Here is a 25,653-nt window from a genome sequence, read left to right on the forward strand (position 1 = left end):
CCTGCACAATCACTAACATTGACGACCCAATTGTTTTGACCTCACCAATTAAAAAGTGTAAGGTATGTAAACGATGAGCCAGCGTGCAGCGCCAGCGGCTGGTGTTTGAGCGGGCGCCCGTGACGTCACGATCGGAAGCGCCCGGGGCCGCGACCGGCCGGCCGGTAGTCCTGCGCCGCTTATTGCTTGCCCGCCGCGCGAATTGAAGCGCGTGTCCGCTCCTCGACCCGATCGGGCCATGTCCTGCCTTTCGAACGTGACTAATCCCTAAAGTGCAATAAGTTTGGTGCGACATTATGAATTTTTTTTTGATAGTGGGCTTTATTCCGTGTTTAATAGGATTAAGTGTGCAAGAAGACTCGGAACCAGGTATGTTCTTTTGTGTATTAAACTAGGTATGTACTACTACTTACGCTACCGTACTATACTTTATTTATTTATATATGTTAACATGGTTTTATTTATTACAAATTAAATATGTATGTATATATACAAAACATACCTGAAAGTTTCCAAAAAAATATAAATCGTGCACGACATCATAAACAAAGGCTATTTTTCTTTTGTGTTTATTACTATTACATTTACAATACAAGAGAAATATTAAGGATAAGATAAGTTTAAAAGAGGCTAGTTTTTTAATGAGCTAGATGCACTTGCACCGCGGATGCGCTTCCCCCTCAAATCATAGAAGGTACTTACTTCTATGATCTGAGGCTTCCCCTATCTGATGAGCGAATGTGCGCCATAGCCAAATTAAGTAAAGGTAAGTTTCTACTTTTAGCATCGCTCTTTCAACAAATTGCAAAGTATGGTCATACCTACCAAGTCCAAATTAAGTTGGATAAGAATCTTCGGCATTTTTTTAACGCGAACTCCTCGCTTATAAGATAAGGTACACACAGATAAGATAAAACACCGATTTTAAAACAAAGTTTATCACCCTTGTGTGTAATGAATTTATCACACAGGTTAATGAAAAAGCAGCACCCCATTACACAACAATAAAATTATCTAAGCTTAGCATACCTTATCGTAAACGTCAACCGAATTTATTATTGTGTATGACCCATATTTACAAAACTTAAGACCTAAGACTTTTTTTTACACTTTCATAATTGGTTACCATTTACACGTATCTAATTCCACGGAAACATTATGCCGGTACTAAATGCTATAAGGTACTTATCTTTCATCGGCCTGAGCCAACCCATACCTAATAGGTATTCTTTCTTCACAAGGTTGAGTCCCCACAATATGGTAGATACTCGTACCTAGCTTTATCTATTAGCTTATTACCTTATTCTACAAGTACAGTACCTAGAAGCAGGAAAAGCCTACCTCTCTATGTACTTGGTTATAACTTTCAGTGGTAGCAGTGGCTGGACACAGCGCGGAGTTACCGTGTAACGTGACCGCAAAACACCGGGACGACGGGCTACTTGTTGTCGCCTGGTACCGCGACGGATCCAACACTGCTTTCACAAGGTACATCATAGTGACATTTCAGTGGTAGCGGTGGCGAGATATAGCACGGAGCTACCTTGTAACGTGACCGCAAAACACCGGGACGACGAGCTACTTGTTGTCGCCTGGTACCGCGACGGATCCAACACTGCTTTCGCAAGGTACATCATAGTGACATTTCAGTGGTAGAGGTGACGAGATATAGCACGGAGCTACCGTGTAACGTGACCGCAAAACACCGGAACGACGAGCTACTTCTTGTCGCCTGGTACCGCGACGGATCCAACACTGCTTTCACAAGATACATTATTGTGATATTTCAGTGGTAGCGGTGGCGGCACATAGCACGGAGCTACTGTGTAACGTGACTGGATTTTTCACGACTGGTTATTACCCCGAGGGATCCAACACTGGTTTTAACAAGATACAACCTAGTGGTATTTTATAGTGTAGCGGTGGCGTTGCTCAGGGTGAGCTACCTTAGCACCTTGTAACGTGATCGCAAAATACTGCGACAGTTGCGGTTAATACGCTGTGTGCGACTAGTAGATACCTACCTTATTGCTGTATCTATGTAGTTGCTTCAAGTACCTACCTATACTTACATAATATACATATGTGACTTGTTATGTGCGTGGGAAATTACTTAACGATACAGGACGTAGAGGGTACATACAGTTTGGTCGACAACGAATTTGTATTGGGTTTTTCTCCGGTGTGTGCGAGTGGGACGTTATATAGAGTTCATAAATATGTACCTACCTAATAGTACCTATACATATTTTCACCTTATTGCAATGGATTAAGTTGAAGAAGTATGTATATCGTCGCCTAGCACTAGTAGCCAGCATAGTACAAGCTTTGCTTAGTTTGAGGCTAGGTTGATCTGTGTAAGATGTCCCTTGATATTTATATGTATGTAGGTAGCTGATGCTATACTGCCTACCATCCTATAAATCTCGAATTAGCGTTATTATATGATCAGTTATGATAAAAAATCAGATATTGACTGTAACTGAAATATTATTTCCTTTTATATGTAACAGTTATGACAGACGAGGGAAAAGCAAGCGCTTGGCAGCGGAGGCCGAGCGCTACCAGATGATAGTGGCAGAGGATGAGCACCTGTTGGTGATCCCAGACGTGTCGCCCGCCGACGCCGGCGCCTACCAGTGCTCCGTGGAATTCGCGCGCAGCCCGTCCACCACCACTGATGTACTACTCCATGTTATCGGTGAGTCAACTTGCATTGAAATTGAGAGGTTGAGGAAGAATTGTACCCCGATCCTTGGTGGCGTTTTCCAAGGAGTCGATACTAGAGACGATTACAGGTAAAGAAGAATAGACTCTGACCTATTCCGAGAACGTTCTCTGTTTACTATGGGAAATATTCTATAGCGAGAATGGCACAAGCACAACTTTACTCTGACCAAGCTATAACTTTCCACGAACTTGGCAGTAATAACACATACATATCCTTATATGCTCCACAGTTGACGTAGCGTAGCACTTGGAATGAACATTTAGCGTGATCCAACTCTACCCTGATTCTGGGCCTGTCGTTGTTTATGTTCGGCACAATGCATTCTTCCTCTTGTATAAGTAGATACTTATATTTTTGCAGCTGTAAATAAAGCCAACGGTGCAATGCTCTATCGAGTTTACCCCTACCCGATGTTATCGATACACTACACTCAATACGTACGAGCCAACACTAATGACGGGCGCTAGCCGGGCGCTTTGAAATTAACACGCGCCAAACGGTTTCACACTTTATTTCTCCTTTGACATTTTATGAAAATATGAGCTAAAACAGAAGAAGGAAGAAATAGTTATTAGTTTTACAAGGGGGCAAAGTTGTTATTTAACCGCTCGTGCTAATATTGAGACCCGAGCAAGCGAAAGATTCTAAAATTGAACCAGTAGCGAGTGGTTCGAAAAATGGAATCTTGAGCGTTGCGAGAATTGACAAAATTTGCCCCCGGGAGAAACACAAAAATTTTCACCACACCAATCTAAAGAAAATATTAACTGTAAAATATCAAACCAAATCAAATCCAAATGAATGTTATTAAATATTTATCATTTAAAAGTCAATATATTCTACCAGCAAACGAAAACAACTCGCTCCGAAAGAAAAAAAAATGTTTAACCCTGTAATTTTTGAACCAAAACAAAATAATCGTAAAAGTAGAGCTTATATAATAAAGACATTCAATGAAAACTACAGCGAATATGATCAGTTAAGCCGTTTTCGAGGTATCGCTAAAAGTCTTATTCTCTTTTTAGTTAAAGTACATACTTACTTATGTACTTGATACTTACTATTTACTATAGGTAGTTCGTTTTTTTTAGCATTAGAAATAAGGTAAACAATCATGATTTGTCTTTTAATTGAAAAACACATTTTAAAAATAAGTTACGGTAAATATGTAACAATTATGAATCTAATACGATCTTTTATAGTCTTCTGCTTTCATAAGTATTAGTTATTGATTAAAAAAAAGTGTTTTTCAATTAAAAGACATGTCAAAATCGCTTACCTTCTTTCAAGTTATTTCTAATGCTAAAAAAAACGAACTATAAAAGCTCCCGTTCTGGGCAGCCTATTGTGACGGACAGGTCATAGCATAGCATAGATTAGTATATGTTATTACTGGGACGGGTAACTATTACGGAAATCTATACTGAGCAGCCGGTTTTTTAGGGTTCCGTACCCAAACGTAAAAACGGGACCCTATTACTAAGACTCCGCTGTCCGTCCGTCCGTCTGTCACCAGGCTGTATCTCACGAACCGTGATAGCTAAACAGTTGAAATTTTCACAGATGATGTATTTCTGTTGCCGCTATAACAACAAATACGAAAAACAGAATAAAATAAAGATTTAAATGGGGCTCCCATACAACAAACGTGATTTTTGACCGAAGTTAAGCAACGTCGGGCGGGGTCAGTACTTGGATGGGTGACCGTTTTTTTGCTTGTTTTGCTCTATTTGTTGTTGATGGTGCGGAACCCTCCGTGCGCGAGTCCGACTCGAACTTGGCCGGTTTTTATTATTGATGTTTTCTATTTAATGAAATAGAAATAGAAAATATTTATTTGGCGTAAAAACACACATTAATCACTGTCGGAAATATACATATATCGTATGGCTATAGGTACTAAATATAAATAGGTAGGTAGGGTATGGTATGATGTGTGACACTTAATCTGTGTCATACCAATGCGTTATACCTAGAGAAGCGTTGAGAGGCAGTTAAGTAGGTACCTATAATAAAGAAAACCACCTGAGCGTTTTATTGCGAAGGTCGCATAGGATAGGATCTTACTACCTACTTAAAGTAGAACATAACGATTAACTCGTCAGTGTATTAAAGCCAGTCCAGATGGGACAATTTTTCGTCCAACCTGATTCAAATGTCAATTTAATCAGGTGTTGTGGACGCAAAAATGACTTTTAGAGATGCCACGAATATTCGGCAACTATGTATTCGGCCTATTCGGCCACTTTGCCGAATATTCGGTATTCGGCCGAATGTTGCCTTATATTCGTCCGAATACCGAATATCTGTTGCACCTACCTAAGTAAAAAGAATAATTGCACAATAAAAATAACCAAAAAATATGTAGGTATATTTAGAATGTTTTCTTGGAAAGTTGTTAAATACGAAGACCCTTTTTTGAGCATTTGTTGATTAAAAAACATTTTATTTTTATCATGAGTCTGATTTGTTTGACTCTATTCTTTAATTCTGCCCTAGTAGCACGGTCGCATTTTTATCGTTTATCACCATGCCTGTCACGTTCTAACAAGTATGTAAGTGCGAAAGTGACGGGCATAGTGATAGTCGATAAAAATGGAACCGTGCTGAGCCCGCTGTTCAACAAAAACATATCTTAGCTAACGTCATCTAACGTTGAGCTTTGTTGACGATCAGTTTTCATAATACATAATTGTGACTCAAAATGTTTGCATGTCATGCCGAATATTCGGTATTCGGCCAAAACCACTATTCGGGGCATCTCTAAATATAAGGACATTGGCTCAACGATTCCACTTTGAAATTGTGTACGTGTAGACGCTAGATAAGATTAACGCCATTTTTTTTCTAACCAAATTGTCAATTTGATTATCCCGCCTAGAAGCGGCCTTTCAAGGCGACTTGTGGCGTTAATGTCACGCATAAAAATTGTCTTTATGGCTACATCGACTTTCTATGACGTGATTACAAAAGTTAAGTGCATTTAATGACAATGGGTTATTTTGTCGTGTAGAAATTTTCACACAGTGGCGCATTTGCATTGCTCTTGAAAGTAGCAAAGATATAAGTTCACATTGACCTAAAATATCGACATAAATAATATATAATTACCTACAAGAGTTCAATGACAGTTCGTCATTAACCGACTTTAATAAAAGGTGGAGAGGTTCTCAACTCGTCATATTTTGTTTATTTTATATGGGACATACGAGGGGCGTTCAAAATATTCTCGGTATTGATATCTTACGACCTCTTCTAAAATTTCTTTCGTTACTGGCCGCTAAGGTTTATTCATTGACATTAAAAAAAAGTATAATTCGAACCGAGATGGTCTTTTGTTTTTCTGCAATTGCTGAACAAACATGAACATCATGTGCGAATTTACAATGTTAACTAAATTAGAACATCGATGCGTGATAAAATTCTTGACAAAACAGGGTAAAAATCAAAAAACCATAAAAGAGGAAATGGATTGTGTTTACCGTGAGTCTGCTCCTTCTTTATCTACCATTCAAAAGTGGTCAAGCGAGTTTAAACGCGGAAGGGAGAGTATTGAAGATGACCCTAGACCTGGCCGGCCTGTAGTAGCTACTTCACAAGAAAATATTGATAAAGTGGAAAAACTTATATTGGAAGATGGTCGAGTGAAGGTAAAATCTATAGCACAAGTAACCAATCTCTCTATTGGTACCGTACATGATATTATACATGACCATCTTAATATGTCAAAAGTAAGTGCAAGATGGGTTCCGCGAATGCTGACTCGGCTTCAAAAAGACATGCGTGTAGCTTGTTGTTCCGATTTTATTGACCTGTGCGGTGAAAATCCTGATGAGGTGCTGCAAAGAATAGTTACTGGAGATGAAACCTGGGTTCATCATTATGACCCAGAGAGTAAACAAGAGTCCATGCAGTGGCACATTAAGGGTTCAGCTCATCCCAAGAAGTTCAAGGTCATCCCTTCAGCTGGCAAGGTCATGGCCACGATATTTTGGGATTGTGAAGGAGTATTACTAATCGATTATAAAGAAAAAGGTGTAAATATCACAGGACAGTACTACGCTAACATTCTACGTCAATTAAAGGATGTAATTAAAGAAAAGAGGCGAGGAAAGTTAACCAAAGGTATTCTGCTTCTGCATGACAGCGCCCCCGTCCATACTGCTCATATTGCCAAGGCAGCTATTGTTGAATGTGGGTTTAAAACTGTTACTCACCCACCGTATAGTCCGGACTTAGCCCCCAGCGACTTCTTTTTGCTCCCCAATCTTAAAAAGGATCTGCGTGGAAATAAATTTTCTGACGATGAAGCATTGAAGGCGGCAGTGGAGGAGCATTTTTACACGAAAGATAAAAAATATTTTTACGAGGGATTAAAAAAAATAATTGATCGATCTTTTAAGTGTATGAACATAGGGGGGGAGTATATTGAAAAATAAAAATATCAAACTTTTCGTACTTGTTTGTTTTCATTCTCATACCGAGAATATTTTGAACACCCCTCGTATGTACCTGAAATCAAGTACATTGAACTGACAAATAAAGTTCAATTAGCTCATCATGCTTAGTCAGTTTTTCTGGAACGTCAGTAAAAGCGTGGGTTTAGTAGCGTCGTGCAATGCTTGCAGTACCTAGTCATGTCTGAACGAACTGTACCTACCTCAACATCTCACGTATCCGTATTGTCAACCTGTTAATACAAATATCATAAGTACCGTAAGTATTCGATTTGTATCACCGGAACTATTTGTTGTTGGATCGATGGATCGTCCGTGATGAAGTCCGATGACTGATTTTGGAAATCGCTGTAATTTTCGACTAAAAGAGACCTTAAGTAAACGTATCTACACAGAAATACACAATAGGTACAGTCGAGTTCACATTTCGATGTATAAATTTTTCACCTTAATCCATTGCAATGGTGAAAAAATGTAGGTACACATTTATGAACTCGTCTGTACACTGCACAGACAGAACATACTGCACATGGAAATCGGTTTAAATCGACCAGATAATACCGTAGATACCGGTTGCAGTCTGTTATGTACTGAAGTTTTTCGTTTTATTTGCCGACCGGTCTGTAAAACCGCGCGCTGCAAGTTTACCTATGCCGAGAAATAGCGCGGGATTAATTGGCTCCCTAGTTTAATGAGGATGCTGCGCCGGAACAATTCCGTCCATTTACACAACAATTATGCGGCGCAAACACTTCGTAATGTTAACAACAATCATCCATCCTAGTCACAGTGAGTATCCGAAGCAGTACCTACCTCAAGATATGTTTTTTAAATAAAAATTACGTCAATTAATTAATAACAAAATGACAATAAACTCTTGACCTAAGACTAGCATAACTGACTGACTGTCTAGTTTTTTATAATTTATGTCAAAATAAGTTTTGACCAATCCTTTATCCTCAGTGATATTTATATTTATGTGGTCAAACCTGAAGTGTAGCGTATAGCATCTTATCTTATCTTATTATTTTCGGGGGCCCTTACGGATACACCATCCCATAGGGATCTTTTGTGCAATTACCCCCTGGAGAAGATCCGTCAGCTACTCAAGAGCTTTTACCACCATATCCATGTGTCGGATGATGGAGCTCATGGGTAGCGTTTTAAAGTCCTTTGGTTCCAGATATCCTGCTCCAAAGTCCTTCATTCTTTGTCTGGCTAGGGCATGACATTCACACATTAAGTGTTTCACTGTCTCAAGGAAGCTCTTCGCCACACATACGACAATCGGTGTTGTCAGAGTGTCCCATCTTGGCCAGAATTCCTTTGACCCCGTAATGGCCAGTGAACACCCCCGTTATGATTTGGAGTTGTCTTTTGCTAAGTTTCCAATGCTTTTTGCTCCAGCCGGAGTCTACTCCTTGCATGAAGAGCTTTGCATGCTTTAGACCCGTCAGACTGTTCCATTCTTCCTGATGTTTGGTCTTGGCATGGTCTTTAATAGCCGTTGTGATGGTTCCCTGTGAGAGCCCCACGAATGGTTCCGGACCTATAAGGTTACTTTCAGATCCGGTTCTGGCAAGTTCATTTGCATTTTCATTGCCTATGAATCCCTCGTGCCCTGGGATCCATACCAGTTGCACTCTGTTTTGCCTTCCAAGCTGGTTCAGAGCTTGGACGCCATTATATACCAGTCTAGAGTCCACTCTGTGCGATTCAAGCGCTTTGAGTGTAGCCTGACTGTCGCTGAGTATATAGATATTCTTCCCTTGGGTTTGCCTAACTACTTATATTCTCATGCACACAGGCAATTATAGCGAATGTCTCAGCTTGGAAGACAGTGGCGTAATTGCCCATGCTTATACTACTACTAAAGTCTACCAGACTCTATCTTAGACCCATCTGTATACCATATGATGTCGTTTTCATCAGGGATTGGTGCTTCAAGACTTTCGGTCCATTCAGCCCTTGTTGGAATTATAACGTTAACGTTAAAATTCTTATGGAACACAAACTTGGGTTGCATCTTATCGCAGCCCATGTTCGTAATCCCCATCATCGTAATGTGTCGTCATGGACGAAATTGTCACATTCCATGTTGGTGTGTTTGGTCTTTGGCTTGCTATCGCTCCAGAGGCCTGTTAGGGCCAACCTGTGTAACGATTTCCGCGCCTCAGATTGTATCACTAGGTGTAACGGCGGAAGGTCTAGCAGTACCTCCATCGCCGCGGTTGGCGTCGTTCTAAACGCGCCAGTAATAGCCATGCATGCCGTTCTTTGTATTTTCATAAGGGCATCCCTGCATGTGCTCTTTAGTGTCCTTGGCCACCATGCCAGGCATCCGTACAAGATGATTGGTCTTACCATCATGGTATAGATCTATCTTAGTACCTTGGGGTTTTGCCATAAGCCGATCTACACATTCCAAACACTCTAAGTGCCTTGGTGATTGTGAGTTCGACATGCTTTCTCCAGTTCAGTTCTTTATCTAGTGTTACTCCTAGATATTTCACTTCATTGGACATTTCCAGTACCCTTCCATAAAGCTTCAGCTGCTTTATGCCATTAAGGGTCTTTTTCCTGGTAAACGGTATTACCACTGTTTTGCCTGGGTTTATGGAGAGTTGATGACAGTTGCACCATCTCTCCACTTGCTTCAGTGCTTTATTCATGATTTCCGATACTGTTCCCGGGAATTTTCCGTTTACAAGAATCACTAAATCATCTGCATACCCTACCATATGTATTGGGCCTTTGTTTAGTTCTTCCAACAGTGAGTTAACTACCAGACTCCAGAGAGTTGGTGAGAGAACCCCACCCTGTGGGCAACCCTTCGTGGCCGTAGCTAATATTTCGTCTCCCATAAGGGAGGATTTTATTAGTCGGCTATTTAGCATAGTACCAATCCATCTACAGATTGTCGGCTCTATGCCATGTTTAGATGCTGCAACACTGATTGCCTGATACGTGGTGCGGTCGAATGCCCCCGCGTATGCGAGCGTATAGCATCAGATTCATGTCTCATATTTAATCACATTATCCATAGTTTCTATTGGAATAACCAGCTGCAGCATCTGGCAGCTCAGAAACTCGTTGAACTTTTTGGGAACAGGTAAAACATTGACCCCCAAATCAATTATGTAACTGACTTTCACTGTAAATTTCTCTACAGTCAAAACAATATCAATAATTTATGTACACATCCAGACATCATTAGCTCCCTTTAGGTCGCATTATGTTATGAATAATGCAATGACCGGCGGGGAGAGTAAATATGACCTTCGACAAACATTGGCATACATTTTATTATTGCCGCCTTCCTGTACGCCGTATGAAATATAGGACAGAAACAATGAACTCGGACATATTTCTGTAATATCGGGTTCATATCTACGAAGTAATAAGAAAAAGTGCTATAGATTATTATCCCCTTATACAGGGTATCCCAAAAAGTAGTGATATACTGAAGCTGGGAGGTAGAGGACCTAGAGGGCTATCTGAATCACCCCCATGTATGTTCCGCGATTTTTCGTATTTTCGGAGTTATGATTTTTTTTAATTTTTCACCTATCGCCGAGTACGATGAGATTTTTATTTATGGTGACGTGAATTATTGCGGTAGATGGTTGATTTTTTTTGTGTGCTACGCTGATAGATAGGCCAATTCAGTATGGTAACATTTACTATCGTTAGATCTTTGAATGGAATTGAAAAAAAAATTAATGCCAAGAAAGATAAAATTACCCAGTATGTTCACAACTTCAAGGGAGCTTAGAAAAATAAAACATCTCTCTATATAAAAAATAAAACTCGCTACGCTCGTGAATCTAATTTAGAATCTTGAGCGTAGTAAGGGACTCAAAAGCGCACGAGATGTAAATAACTTTGATCTCGTGTAGTACACAACATTTTTCACCTGAGCAGTGAGAACATACCTATTAGACAACTTGAAAAATGTAATCCTTCTTCATCACTTAATACCTGCGCTCATGTTTTCTTAAGATATACAAACAATTCAGTTTAATTACTTACCGCAATGGAACACAAAAACAAAACGTAATAATAAATTTCAGAAAAATAATATGGAAATAACAAACGTCAACTGACACTTCAATCGACAACTTTTTTTTTTGTAATAAAAATCTTTGTAAGATACGGTCCGAATTGCGGATACGTACTATTTGTCAACTATGGTAGAAATTCTTAAAAGTAAAATAATTAATTTTGCGTGATGATCTGTGTATTTTTTGAGTTCATTATTTTAATTTTACAATAAAATACTTAAAATATAGTATTTTATCAGTTATTATCAAATCTTAAACTTTATTTTTTTTAATTAATTATTAAAAATTCATACTCGTACGTGGTTTGGAACGATGCGGTCTGAAGTTTTTCGGGGGTCTACTATAAAACGTGAATATACCGTTGAATATCATTTTAACTTTTTTTGTCTGTTTCTTTTTGCTAACAGTGTAAAAGGGACAGAGATAATAGAACCCAAGTATTTCGAACTTGTATTAGACCCCGCATGTTAAAATGACATTTGACTATAAAGGTCAGTTGAATGTCATTTTGTCTCACTCAGTGAGCAAAGTCGCATTTTGCTCACTGTTTTTAAAAATCAAAGTACCCTTGTTCGAGCTGCTGAGGTGAAAATAATATATGTAAGTAATAAAGAGGTCTTATAATAACAAATTCACTGCCAGGAACCCACCTGGTGGGCGCTCGTGAACTTTGCTCAGATGCCACAACCCGCTGGGCGGGTTGTTTTATACGCAGTTATAGACGACCGGTTTCTGGGGTAGTGCGCCGTTTTCTTTTTGGTAGTGAATGTGGTACTTAGGTATAATGTGACATGCACATTATACCTAATGCTAATTGAAATGTTCTGTTTAATTTATTTGTAAATTTTAAACCGACTTCCAAATCTAAAAGGAGGAGGTTATCAATTCGGTTGTATGTTTTTTATGTTTGTTACTCCATATCTCCGTCATTACTGGACCGATATTGAAAATTTTTTTTTGATTGTATGTATATGCATACAGATTGGTCCTGTTTTTGTCAAAACCCGGTTCTGCTGATGATGGGATCCATGAGGAATCGAGGGAACTCCTCAAATCTTAAAGGCATACATATAGTGATTTTTATGTTTTTATCAACAAATCAAGCATATACGAGGGGTGTTCAAAATATTCTCGGTATGAGAATGAAAACAAACAAGTACGAAAAGTTTGATATTTTTATTTTTCAATATACTCCCCCCCTATGTTCATACACTTAAAAGATCGATCAATTATTTTTTTTAATCCTGCATAAAAATATTTTTTATCTTTGGTGTAAAAATGCTCCTCCACTGCCGCCTTCAATGCTTCATCATCGGAAAATTTATTTCCACGCAGATCCTTTTTAAGATTGGAGAACAAAAAGAAGTCGCTGGGGGCTAAGTCCGGACTATACGGTGGGTGAGTAACAGTTTCAAACCCACATTCAACAATAGCTGCCTTGGCAATATGAGCAGTATGGACGTGGGCGTTGTCATGCAGAAGCATAACACCTTTGGTTAACTTTCCTCGCCTCTTTTCTTTGATTGCATCCTTTAATTGACGTAGAATGTTAGCGTAGTACTGTCCTGTGATATTTACACCTTTTTCTTTATAATCGATCAGTAATACTCCTTCACAATCCCAAAATATCGTGGCCATGACCTTGCCAGCTGAAGGGATGACCTTGAACTTCTTGGGATGAGCTGAACCCTTAATGTGCCACTGCATGGACTCTTGTTTACTCTCTGGGTCATAATGATGAACCCAGGTTTCATCTCCAGTAACTATTCTTTGCAGCACCTCATCAGGATTTTCACCGCACAGGTCAATAAAATCGGAACAACAAGCTACACGCATGTCTTTTTGAAGCCGAGTCAGCATTCGCGGAACCCATCTTGCACTTACTTTTGACATATTAAGATGGTCATGGATAATATCATGTACGGTACCAATAGAGAGATTGGTTACTTGTGCTATAGATTTTACCTTCACTCGACCATCTTCCAATATAAGTTTTTCCACTTTATCAATATTTTCTTGTGAAGTAGCTACTACAGGCCGGCCAGGTCTAGGGTCGTCTTCAACACTCTCCCTTCCACGTTTAAACTCGCTTGACCACTTTTGAATGGTAGATAAAGAAGGAGCAGACTCACGGTAAACACAATCCATTTCCTCTTTTATGGTTTTTTGATTTTTACCCTGTTTTGTCAAGAATTTTATCACGCATCGATGTTCTAATTTAGTTAACATTGTCAATTCCCACATGATGTTCATGTTTGTTCAGCAATTGCAGAAAAACAAAAGAACATCTCGGTTCGAATTATACTTTTTTTAATGTCAATGAATAAACCTTAGCGGCCAGTAACGAAAGAAATTTTAGAAGAGGTTGTAAGATATCAATACCGAGAATATTTTGAACGCCCCTCGTACATTCAAAAAAAGTGACATTTGATGAAGTGGAACTGCTGATGATGATCAGAACGGAACTCTTCAACGACGTATAGTACACGTTTGACGATTTGTCCTCTTCGTTATTTTTGTCAAGCTCGAGTTCTGATGATGGGATCCATGAGGAATCGAGGGAACTCCTCAAATCTTAAAGGCATGCGTATAGAGATTTTTGTATTTTCATCAAAAAATTAAGCATTTTCATTAAAAACTGTCGCATTTGATGCAGTGGAACTGCTGATGATGATCAGAACAGAACTCTTCAACGACGCATAGTTCACGTTAGGCGATTTGTCCTCTTCGTTATGTTTGTTAAGCAAGTTAAGTTTTTAAGCCAAATTTTTTTCAAGCTCGAGTTCTGATGATGGGATCCACAAGGAATCGAGGGAACTCCTCCAATCTTAAAGGCATGCGTATAGAGGTTTTTGTATTTTCATCAGAAAATCGAGCATTTTCATTAAAAACTGTCGCATTTGATGAAGTGGAACTGCTGATGATGATCATAACGGAACTCTTCAACGACGCATAGTTCGCATTTGGCGATTTGTCCTTTTCGTTATGTTTGTTAAGCAATTTAGGTTTTTAGGCACATTTATGTCAATCTCAAGTCCTGAACATGGGATCCATGAGGAATCGAGGGAACTCCTCAAATTTTAAAGGCATATGTATAGAATTTTATATATTTTCATCAGAAAATCAAGCATTTACATTAAAAACTGTGGGATTTGATGAAGTGGAACTGCTGATGATGATCAGAACAGAACTCTTCAACGACGCATAGTACCTACACGTTTAGTGATTTTGAATTTCGATTTTGACTTGGACTGGGCCCCGGACTTCGGACTCGGACCCGTAGGTACTCGGACTCGGACCCGGACTCGGACTCGGATCCGGACCCGGACCCGGATCTTGACCCGGAAAACCACTATGATTTTTAAACTAAAAAAACACTATGATTACCATAAAATGTATAGGTACATATTACCAAATAAAGTATAAGCGCCGTTAAGTGGGTTAGGCTAGTAGTTAGAGAAGTCGGTTTTTTTATATTAAAGATTATTATTTTACTTATTGTGTATTGTGTAAAGTAAAATATTTACATACGTAGGTAGGTACACCAAAGAGTTATTAATAATAGAAGAGAAGACGTGTAAAGTCTTAGGAAAAAGTGTACCTCTAATGGCTCTAATATGAGAGCGGAAGTAGATATTATTGATGTACGGCGTACGTACCACGCGGTAACTGTGAAAGTTGACGTTAGACAATTAAGTTGGCACTAAACATTAAGGTGCCGTATAGCGTAGTTGCATCTCGTTCGGTTGTCAAACTTGCGGGAAGATGATTTTTCCTTAAGGGGCCCACAGATTACCAGTTCGCCGGACAATATCAGCCAGTCAGTTGTTCGGAACCTACTGTCCCTTTTGCGTTAACTGACAAGATGATATCGACTGGCAAACTGGTCATTTGTAGGGCCACCTTAGACTTTACCTCCTCATTCACCTCTAATAATAAGTCATTCATTGCATACACTTAATTGCACTAAATAATGTAGGTATGACTAGGTGAAACTTGTGATTGCAGAGCCTCCTCAGCGGATGTGGGTGGGGCTGCAGAAGAATGGTTCGAAGATCGCATCAGCAGCCGCGGGCGCCAATATCAGCGGAAACATCGGTCCTTATTATATCGGCGACTCACTCGAACTTTTTTGCGTAGCTTTCGGAGGTTGGTTCATTTCATTAAATATGGTTGTTTGGTATGGTCCACAGAAAGGCATCATAACATAAATTCATAATTGGACCTGAACATGTACAGCTAGCCGCAAAATTGCATGGACACATTATGGAATTCATTCATAAAGTGGCCATATACTTTTGCAGGTGGGTGCACCTAGCCCATATATGTACGAGTACAATACAAAATCATGATTTCAAGCTATTGGACCTCGGTGATAAAATTTGCTTGAAAAGCTTAATTGAATTCGGTCTCTATTATCTCCTCGATTAGTAGATGATTGAAAGAAACGTACAGTCGGTGATAAAAGGCTGTTTGATACAACCTTTATGGCCAACTTAGGTATAATAATTATAAATGTTTTCTTTGCCAACAACTTATTTAATTTTAAAATTTGTTCAGGTAACCCACAGGCATCGGTCTCGTGGTGGTCAGGCAAGCGTCTCCTCCAGAACAAGACGGTGGAGCTGTCGCCGCAGCGCGTACGCAGCGACGTGTCGTACGCGCCACTGCGGCGCGAGGACCATGGCCTGGTGCTTACGTGTCTGGCCAACAACAATGACGTCACGCCGCCGCTGGCTATTGACATTGTCATCGATATGCATCGTAAGATCATATTTATACCTATCTACCACTTTTATACTGTCAAATGAAATGATTTAGGAATAGAGGTACCTACAGAATAAGTAGATAATATTACTGCTTACCAAAGATTCATCGGTTGTATATGATATGTATAGTCTAAAAAAATTCAAGAATGAAAAAGATTATAACTGTCGAAAATTATTTACCTTGTTGCGGTACTCTCACTTTTTGGAGAACTATATAGATATGCTATATCTACTTCTTAATAATAAACACATTGCTTGCAGTTCCGCCGGAGCTGATAGCCGTGCGGGCTCTTGGGGCAAACGACAGCCGCGTGCACTCCGAGGACACATCAGTAGTGTTGCAGTGCCGGGTGCTGGGCGCGCGGCCCACGCCGACCGTCATATGGCAGGCCAGGGGTGCTACACTCATCAACCCCACGCAGGATATCACTGTAAGATACCAAACGACAGCCGCGTGCACTCCGAGCACACAGTAGTGTTGCAGTGCCGGGTGCTGGGCGCGCGGCCCACGCCGACCGTCATATGGCAGGCCAGGGGTGCTACACTCATCAACCCCACGCAGGATATCACTGTAAGATACCGAACGACAGCCGCGTGCACTCCGAGCACACAGTAGTGTTGCAGTGCCGGGTGCTGGGCGCGCGGCCCACGCCGACCGTCATATGGCAGGCCAGGGGTGCTACACTCATCAACCCCACGCAGGATATCACTGTAAGATACCGAACGACAGCCGCGTGCACTCCGAGCACACAGTAGTGTTGCAGTGCCGGGTGCTGGGCGCGCGGTCCACGCCGACCGTCATATGGCAGGCCAGGGGTGCTACACTCATCAACCCCACGCAGGATATCACTGTAAGATACCAAACGACAGCCGCGTGCACTCCGAGCACACAGTAGTGTTGCAGTGCCGGGTGCTGGGCGCGCGGCCCACGCCGACCGTCATATGGCAGGCCAGGGGTGCTACACTCATCAACCCCATGCAGGATATCACTGTAAGATACCAAACGACAGCCGCGTGCACTCCGAGCACACAGTAGTGTTGCAGTGCCGGGTGCTGGGCGCGCTGCCCACGCCGACCGTCATATGGCAGGCCAGGGGTGCTACACTCATCAACCCCACGCAGGATATCACTGTAAGATACCAAACGACAGCCGCGTGCACTCCGAGCACACAGTAGTGTTGCAGTGCCGGGTGCTGGGCGCGCTGCCCACGCCGACCGTCATATGGCAGGCCAGGGGTGCTACACTCATCAACCCCACGCAGGATATCACTGTAAGATACCAAACGACAGCCGCGTGCACTCCGAGCACACAGTAGTGTTGCAGTGCCGGGTGCTGGGCGCGCTGCCCACGCCGACCGTCATATCATATGGCAGGCCAGGGGTGCTACACTCATCAACCCCACGCAGGATATCACTGTAAGATACCAAACGACAGCCGCGTGCACTCCGAACACACAGTAGTGTTGCAGTGCCGGGTGCTGGGCGCGCTGCCCACGCCGACCGTCATATCATATGGCAGGCCCCCTGGCGTAGCACCCCTGTGCTACACTCATCAACCCCACGCAGGATATCACTGTAAGATACCAAACGACAGCCGCGTGCACTTCGAGGACACAGTAGTACTGCAACTAATACTACTGTGTAGTACTGTAAGATACTGAACGTCACCGTGCACTCGGACACAGTGGTGCAGTGCCGGGTGCTGGGCGCGCGGCCCACGCCGACCGTCATGTGGCGGGCCAGAGGCGCTACACTCATCAACCCCACGCAGGATATCACTGTAAGATACCGAACGTCAGCGTGCATTCGGACACAGTGGTGCAGTGGCGGGTGCTAATGGGTGCGCGGCCCACGCCGACCGTCATATGGCGGGCCAGGGGCGCTACAATCATCAACCCGACGCAGGATATCACTGTAAGATACCGAACGTCAGCGTGCACTCGGACACAGTGGTGCAGTGCCGGGTGCTGGGCGCGCGGCCCACCCCGACCGTCATATGGCGGGCCAGGGGCGCTACAATCATCAACCTTATGCTGCAGTAAACACATATCTTGGAAGGATAGTAAAAATGTATCAAACCAACGCTACGCATGTCTGAAGTTTCTAGGTCCAATTTGGAGTTGTACATATACCTAATTGATTTTTCCACAGGAGGAGCCGTCGCAGCGGCTACTAATCAGCGAGCTCGAGCTGAGCATAGACCACACATGGGACGAGGCGCGCGTCACGTGCTGCGTGCCCGCATACAACACCGACGCGGAGCTCGTCTGCGCGCCGCCGCTCCCGCTCTCTGTGTTCTGTTAGTCTTGATGTTACTTAATTGACTAAAATTGGAAAAAATTTGGACATTTGTGACACAAATTTAACTTTTGATCCCAGAAATTACAAATTAGATAAAACTACCTACCTACTTAATTATTTTGCGCTAATTGACTCATATGTCATCGTAATTGTTTGCATTTAACATGATTATTGCTTACCAACTACTCTATAAACAGACCACAACTTTCACCTATCCATCTAACCCAGTGTGTTGAGCAGCATATTTTTATATCTTATTGTACAATGTACAGATCCACCAGTACTAAATATAACTGTGGAATACGGCGGGCAACTGGACGCTAAAAATTGCACACTGCCCGTGCTCAAGGGGTCCAACGTTACACTAAACTGCACGAGCCAAGCCAATCCGGCAGTCCACCAGCTCACATGGTTTCACCAGGTACCGATTTAATAATCTGCATCACTTGTTTGCTATTTTTAGGGTTCCGTACCTCAAAAAGAAAAAACGGAACCCTAATAGGATCACTCGTCTGTCTGTCCGTCCGTCTGTCACAGCCTATTTTCTCCGAAACTACTGGACCAATTAAGTTGAAATTTGGCACACATATGTATGTAAGTTTGTAACCCAAAGATGGACGTGTAACGTAAATAAATGAATTTTAAATATGGAGGCTATTTTTGGGGAATGAGAAAATTAAAAAATAAAGTTTTTCAAACTATATCGTGTTATATATCAAATGAAAGAGCTCATTGTAAGAATATCAATTTTTTTTTTTTATAATTTTAGGATTAATAGTTTAGCAGTTATTCAAGAAAATAGGCAAAAAATTACCATCCCCCCCCCCCCCCCTTATCTCCGAAACTACTGGGTCTAAAATTTTGAAAAAAATACACAAAATAGTTCTTTACCTATAGATGACAGGAAAACCTATTAGAAATGTGCAGTCAAGCGTGAGTCGGACTTAATGTACGGAACCCTTGGAACGCGAGTCCGACTCGCAGTTGGCCGGTTTTTATATGAACTCTATTGCCTTGCTAATACGGCATATCCTCCTAAGGCCCAGCCATACAAACGAAACATCCAAAAAACTGAAATTTGAACCTAATTCGTAGGAAATAGAGTTTGCGTTGTTTGAAAGTTGAATGAAACAAAGCAAAAGCGACTCTGTTCCAATTGAACATGGTTTAAATTACATCGAACTGAATAGGTACTACAGGTAGGATCTTCGGCCTTAGGAGGATATAGGTACAGAAGACCACTGCACAATTACTTTATTAGCCGACTGAGCTAAATGGTGATCATAGTAATACTAATAAGACACGTGTCGTGACTTTGTATAGGATATAACTCTTCATTAATTTACACCTTCGCTTTAATTAAATGCTTGTGTTACAGGATGATATCATATCTAACTACACAGATAACAACGAAGGCAGTTTTCACCCGGTGCTGAATCTATGCGAGGTGACTGAGAAAGACGGAGGCGCGTACGTGTGCGGCGCCATCAACGCCGAGGGGTCCTCTTACAGCGAGCCAGTTTTTATAGACCTTATTTGTAAGTTCAGTTTGTTACGAAGTACACCTTACAAGCGAGGATAGTTTAGCGCTGGTTTAGTGTTTTTTTTTTTTTTTTTAAGATCTCACTCCAAAGTCGTCCAATAATAACCGATCAGCGAACACAGAATTTAGAAATATTATTATCCTCTAGCCGCCCAGAGACCTATAAAAAGGTTCCATTCTAATTTGAACTTTGTGTTGACAAAATAAAATTTCATATTGCTTGGCAAGGTTTGACGTATGGGCGGCTAGAGGTTATAGCATTTTCGCTGAATTTCCTACCTATTTTATGTAAGTGCCCCAACTTGCCTTGGCTTGGTTACCAAATTGTAATGCTTTTCAGATCCAGCATTTTGCGAAGAGGAGACCGTGGCCGAATACGGTCTGGGAGTGGACGAGTCCATCAACATAACGTGCGACGTCAAGTCAAACCCGCGCCCGTTCCAGTACGGCTGGGCCGTTGTGAATGGACAAGCTAAAGCCGATGATTTCGAGAACAAAATCCCTCTGAATGTTGTAATAACGGATAACAACACTTATTTGTATACACGGCCTAATGACACCGCGTTCAGTAAGTTCAAATTTATTTGATATGGTTGAATTTTTACACGACTGCCTAAAAAAAGGAGTGTATTGTTCTATGAGGTCGTTTTCTGATTTTTTTTGTTCAAATTTTATGCCAAGAAATCCTTGTAATCTTATCTTCATTTTGTTACATGTTTTGGAGAAAGTCGTTTAAATCCATTTTTTGTTCAGGTTCGATATTCTGCTGGGGAATAAACGAGGTGCCTGAGAACGACTTGCCCAAAACGCCTTGCAGCTTTCTCATAACGGACCAGACGGCGCCGCGGCCTCCCCTGAACTGCGTCGCTGTCAAACACGACCGTGACGTCACCGTCACTTGTGACAAGGGGCACGACGGCGGTTTGCCGCAGGTATGGCCCGATTAGTGTTGGTAAACGCATTGGAACTACTTACTTAGGTCATTCTGACGTATAGATCCACATGCAGATTCGCTCTTTCACTCGATTATTTAAATATTTCAGAAGTTCACAATCGTCGCAAAATCTACAGACACAGACGAAGTTCTAGAAACGATAACGAAGTTAGAACCTAAGTTCCTGATACAAGACTTAACAGAAGAGAATTTCAAATTCGAAATAGTGGCGTCGAACGATAAAGGAGACAGCCAATTAGTCGAAATTGACAAAGACAGCATTATCGATGAATTAGCAGGTTTGTACCTACTAACTTTTTTATGTTTAGGGTAGAACATGATGATGATTCAACGTTTTGACTATATAGATATAGACCATTTTAAATATTGTATCAAAACTGCAGGGAACGAAGTAGGTGGATGAATCAACGTACCAAAACACATGTCAGTCTACCTTCGAACTTCGAAACTTATTGCTCTATATATTCATTGTAAGTTTGTGTCAGTTGCCTTATTTTCTATTTTCATAATAGCAACGAGGAACCTGACTAAAAATCTCGCAACAGCAAACTATTTATAACAAAGTAACAACCGTATTCAAACACGCCCTAGTGAGCAATTAGCAGTATTTTTCAAACTTTGTGAAGTTTACACACAGTTTATACACAGGCGAGGAGCCCGTGCAGAACACGGTGGCCAACATCACGGTGTTGTCGCTGGCACTGTTCGGCGGCGTGTTGCTGGTGGCGCTGGCGGCGTGCGCGCTGGTGCTGTGCGCGCACGAGCGCGGCTCGCGGCCCACCGCGCCGCGCGATCACAACCCGCCCTTATGCGCATACAACACTGACGGTATGTTCCTGGCAAACGTTCATTTGTACTAGATGTGTAACATTAAGAGCCAACAGGAGTGGTCATTTCTCCATACAAACGTACTCGACTGTTTCCTCCATGGGTTTTGAAGCTAGAGCAATGATTTTTTCAACACAGATTAATATTGTCAATATCTGTGTCGGACCGTTTTGCTTTTTTTGATATTTTTGTTTTTTAAGGCGCTAGAGCCCTTCAAAAATGGCCAAAATGGCCTAATTGACTATGCCGCAATGAGAGGCGTGGTATTCAAAACTGATATCAATTAGCCAAAAAAGCAAAACGGTCCGACACAGATAATTTTATAATCATTTAGATTTCCAAATTTGGTTACGATTGGTTAAGTTTTGGAGGAGGAAACAGTCGAGTACGAAACCTCGATTTTTGAGATTTTTACGCAGGATTTTTCGCCTTGTCCTTATCGCACTAGTTTCAGGAGCCGCTTCCGTTAGCGAGATGGGTATATTTACCTAAAATATTTAAATCTCAGCTCCTGTTGGCTCTTAATTAATGTTACTATGACTCATTCGTGCTACGATGATGTCGATGTCAATAGTGTATGTCGATGTTTTACCGGATTATGTACGGCTGGGTACATTATCCGGTAACTTGGATGTCAAAAGTTAATGTTTGACGATTAAGGTACAGTAGAACATGGCGCCAATCAGATTGAAACAAACTTCGGTAAAATTCTAATGTAGGTATCCACACACGTGCACACGGAGAGAGAACGGTTTAGTACCACGTACTGGTAGTACGAGCGAGGCCTTCAAATACACTGGTTTTTTTCAGAAACCATTTGTAACGACAGCGACGATAGCGAATGCAACGTCAGGCGGACAGAATCATTCCGCCGGGCCATGGCGAGGTACCCCTCCAAGAACTTGGACGTGCGGCGAACGAGCTCCTTCCATTCGGCCAGATATCTACACGACTTCGCCGAACAAGATATTGGCCACAAACACAACGACGTACTGAGACACAGTCCCAGTTGTAGAGTCCATTCCATGCAAAACATAAACAGGAGAAGGGACATGGACAATCTGTGTGACCATTTAGTCACCCAGTTACCTCCCGCGGTAAAATTACGTTTCAATAATCAGGTTAAAAGCTGAAAATTCATTTCAAAGGGCGTCTCCGACCAATACGATCAACCAGAATTAAATACCAGTACCATGGTCTAATAAAACATGGTCTTCTCTTCCCAGAGTGTCACTTGCCTACGTCACAATAACATTGCCACTTTATTTCAACATAACATGTTACATGGGTACATTATATCTATGGTTAATATTATCTTAAATTTTACAATAACATGTCATTTTTAATTATTCATTAGCAATATCTTCCGATTCACGAAAGAAATTTCAGACGTTCGGGTAATTCTGTTTACACTACTGGCAACACAGGATAGCGCTTTCACATTTGACAATCCGCCATTTTGTCCCTGACCGACCGTCCTTGTCGAACGCGTGTTAATTGTTATTCCCTTCTCGCTCAGTGTCAGCAGTCGCAGTGTTTTCCAAACTTTTCACGTCGTAAGCTTCGTAATTAATGTTTTGTTACGAAAATGGTTGGCTGCTCTATTCGGAACTGTAAGAGTAGGAGTGAAAAGTGCAGTATAGATTTGTTTTATTTTACTATGTTTCTACATGAATAACTTAAAATTAATGCCGTTAAAATAATTTTCACTGTTGGTTAAAATTCTCCCACATTTTAAAGTTTGAGAACCTGTAAACAGCATGATGACGTAGGCAAGTGCCAGTTAGGTCATTCGCGAATCTCGGAATAGAGTACCAGGCGGAGTATATTATTATACCATGACCAGTACTAACTTACCAGCCGAGTGTCGAAGTTCAAAGGCAACAACTATATTATTTATTGAGTACCGTCTCTCGAACGCAGACAATATCGCTTCAGTTGACTACAACGCCCTTTGCAGTGAGCGATTAGCAGTTTCTAACCATATTAGCACCTGTTTTTTGGATAATTGAATAATTATTATTGTATCTCTTTTTTTATTTCAGACCAGCACATTCCACACGATGCCAAAGAAGATGCGGAATAAACTGTCCAAAGAAATTAGCGACGAAGCGTCTGTGATTACGCAAACGTCGGACGGCTTTTCACTGCCGCCTCCGCCCGACGAATTCGGGACTTATCGGTCCGGCACGAAGATCAAAGACATGCCTAAGGGTCCGACGTACACAACAATCGTTAGGAAGAACTCTAGTAAGAAGGAGAGTCAGCGGCAACCGCAGTACGGGAACATATCGTCGATGAACACTGTGGGGATCCCGACGGTCAGCGGTCAGCCCGGCGTGTACACGTACCCTGATGATGACGGTCGTCAGGTAAACACTAACCCATTCGATGATTCGCCATAAGATACAGAACACATGGTGCTACGTCTCGGCGAGGTGGAAAAGCTGCCATGCAGCTCTTGCGAAACAGCGGTACGCTTGTGGCGCTATATGTGTATTACGGTCTACTTCAAAGATAATTCAACCACCTTACTTCTTTGAAATGAGGCGAAAAATATGTACTTAACTTTGACGTCGACTGTACCTACAGTTACTTAGAACAAAGTTGTCCAAACTCATGACAGCGCAACACCGTGTGGTCTGCATCTAACATCTCACTATTATCACTACTTGTTACTAACATTCATTCCGTTATTTCAAGGTATTGCTGCGAACGCCTGGCGTGCTAACAACTTTCCAAACATTTCCTAGACCTAAGGAATCGGGACTATGAGATATTCTCACAATGCACGATGCCTAAGAACTTTATATTTAAACCAAATAAGAAGTGGCCTTTCAACAGTGACTAATTTATAGCATTAGGTAAAAATAATTGTAATAAATTGATGTTTTAATTTGAAATGTCACTTCTAAAATATTAGATCTCACTTAGCATGATGACTGTGCAGATTATGAAGCCTGTGTGTTAGAAATAATTAAACGTATGATTAAATGAAGAAACATTTATTTTACAAAAATAGAAATCATCAATGTTTTAGAGACCAATAATCACTTCGGCTATTATCTCATTATTTAAACATGCACATGATTGACGTAACTAACTCATTGACATTATACATATTGTGGCGATCTAACAAGAAATCGATCAAATTTATCATCTTACTTCTGCAATTTGTTATACATTTTTACAGTATATAGTCTAGCAATAATTAACTTACCACTGCCATTAAAATAACCAAATATCATTAGTATTCATTATATTCGGTAGTATGAATATGTGAGAATTTAAATAATAAGTTTGTAATAATTGTATAAAATTTTCTATCGTTTACGTAGCTGTAGATTTATTACCAAAGATAGTGTAAAATATGAAATAAACATATTCCAGTCACTGCCGTCTTTTATTGGTTATCTGACTTTTAACAAAAGTTTAGATTAAAATGGAAAGTGAAAATGTCAAGATTGGGAAAAATCACTAACTGCTAATTAAATATTGGAGCTAAAATTGGATACGGGTAGTAGACTAGGAGTTAGCATCAATCCATCCGGTCCAGGTGCGCCTGCGCCGCGGACAGCCGGTCGATGAGTCGCTGTGTGTTCGGCCGGGCCTGCAATACAAACATTACTATTATTTAACAGTTGGATTCTAAAACACCTAACTAATCTATTACACTTTTATTTCTAAATCATAATTGAAAGCGCAGATGAAACTGCATGTATTCGCTAGGTGCACGACTGGTGCTGCTCTCATTTTGGCGGACTTTCTACGTTAAATCTTATGGAGTAAAATTAGTTCAAGCGGCTGCCGCTAGTACTAATGGCGGACATTCCATAAGATTACATGTGTTTGTGACGATCAGCGCCTCTTCCCCCTCCACCGACTTCGCACCTTGCCAATAACCCTGTGCGGCGCATCATTGTGGACCTTGTCGGAATACACGAAGGTTGATATTGAGTAGGAGCCGCGAACGTTTGTTGGCGGTCAAAGGTTTAGTTGCGTAAG

At 41.2% G+C, this 25,653-nt stretch overlaps 2 protein-coding genes across 2 annotated transcripts in view; one reads left to right on the plus strand and one right to left on the minus strand.

The window, feature by feature from the left end:
• On the plus strand, positions 1-24,425 carry LOC134648818 (uncharacterized). Its single transcript, XM_063503383.1, has 16 exons — positions 1-369; positions 1,371-1,488; positions 2,514-2,701; positions 15,261-15,401; positions 15,813-16,016; positions 16,283-16,452; positions 18,173-18,320; positions 18,595-18,743; positions 19,701-19,860; positions 20,206-20,433; positions 20,619-20,797; positions 20,909-21,098; positions 21,469-21,648; positions 22,459-22,745; positions 23,694-24,020; positions 24,352-24,425. Exons 1-16 carry the CDS (start codon positions 297-299, stop codon positions 24,421-24,423), a joined length of 2,814 nt encoding a protein of 937 aa, XP_063359453.1. The 5' UTR covers positions 1-296; the 3' UTR covers positions 24,424-24,425.
• A 212-nt stretch (positions 24,426-24,637) lies between these two features.
• LOC134648851 (nuclear pore complex protein Nup154) overlaps positions 24,638-25,653 on the minus strand; it is a 29,440-nt gene continuing 28,424 nt past the window's right edge. Inside the window, exon 25 of the mRNA XM_063503432.1 lies at positions 24,638-25,258. Within this exon, the coding sequence (XP_063359502.1) occupies positions 25,187-25,258 (72 nt within the window). The 3' untranslated portion in view covers positions 24,638-25,186. The remainder of the gene's footprint in view (positions 25,259-25,653) is intronic.

The sequence above is a fragment of the Cydia amplana genome, chromosome 6 (genome assembly GCF_948474715.1).
Source record: "Cydia amplana chromosome 6, ilCydAmpl1.1, whole genome shotgun sequence".
Classification (NCBI taxonomy): domain Eukaryota; kingdom Metazoa; phylum Arthropoda; class Insecta; order Lepidoptera; family Tortricidae; genus Cydia; species Cydia amplana.

What these genes read in the sequence shown, in the direction of transcription:
- LOC134648818 (XM_063503383.1), top strand. Translation starts at nt 297, where the DNA reads ATGAATTTTTTTTTGATAGTGGGCTTTATTCCGTGTTTAATAGGATTA. An exon ending in ACCCCACGCAGGATATCACT is followed by an intron (nt 16,453 to 18,172) that starts GTAAGATACCAA and finishes ATTTTTCCACAG; the next exon opens with GAGGAGCCGTCGCAGCGGCT. An exon ending in CTGATGATGACGGTCGTCAG is followed by an intron (nt 24,021 to 24,351) that starts GTAAACACTAAC and finishes CGTTATTTCAAG; the next exon opens with GTATTGCTGCGAACGCCTGG.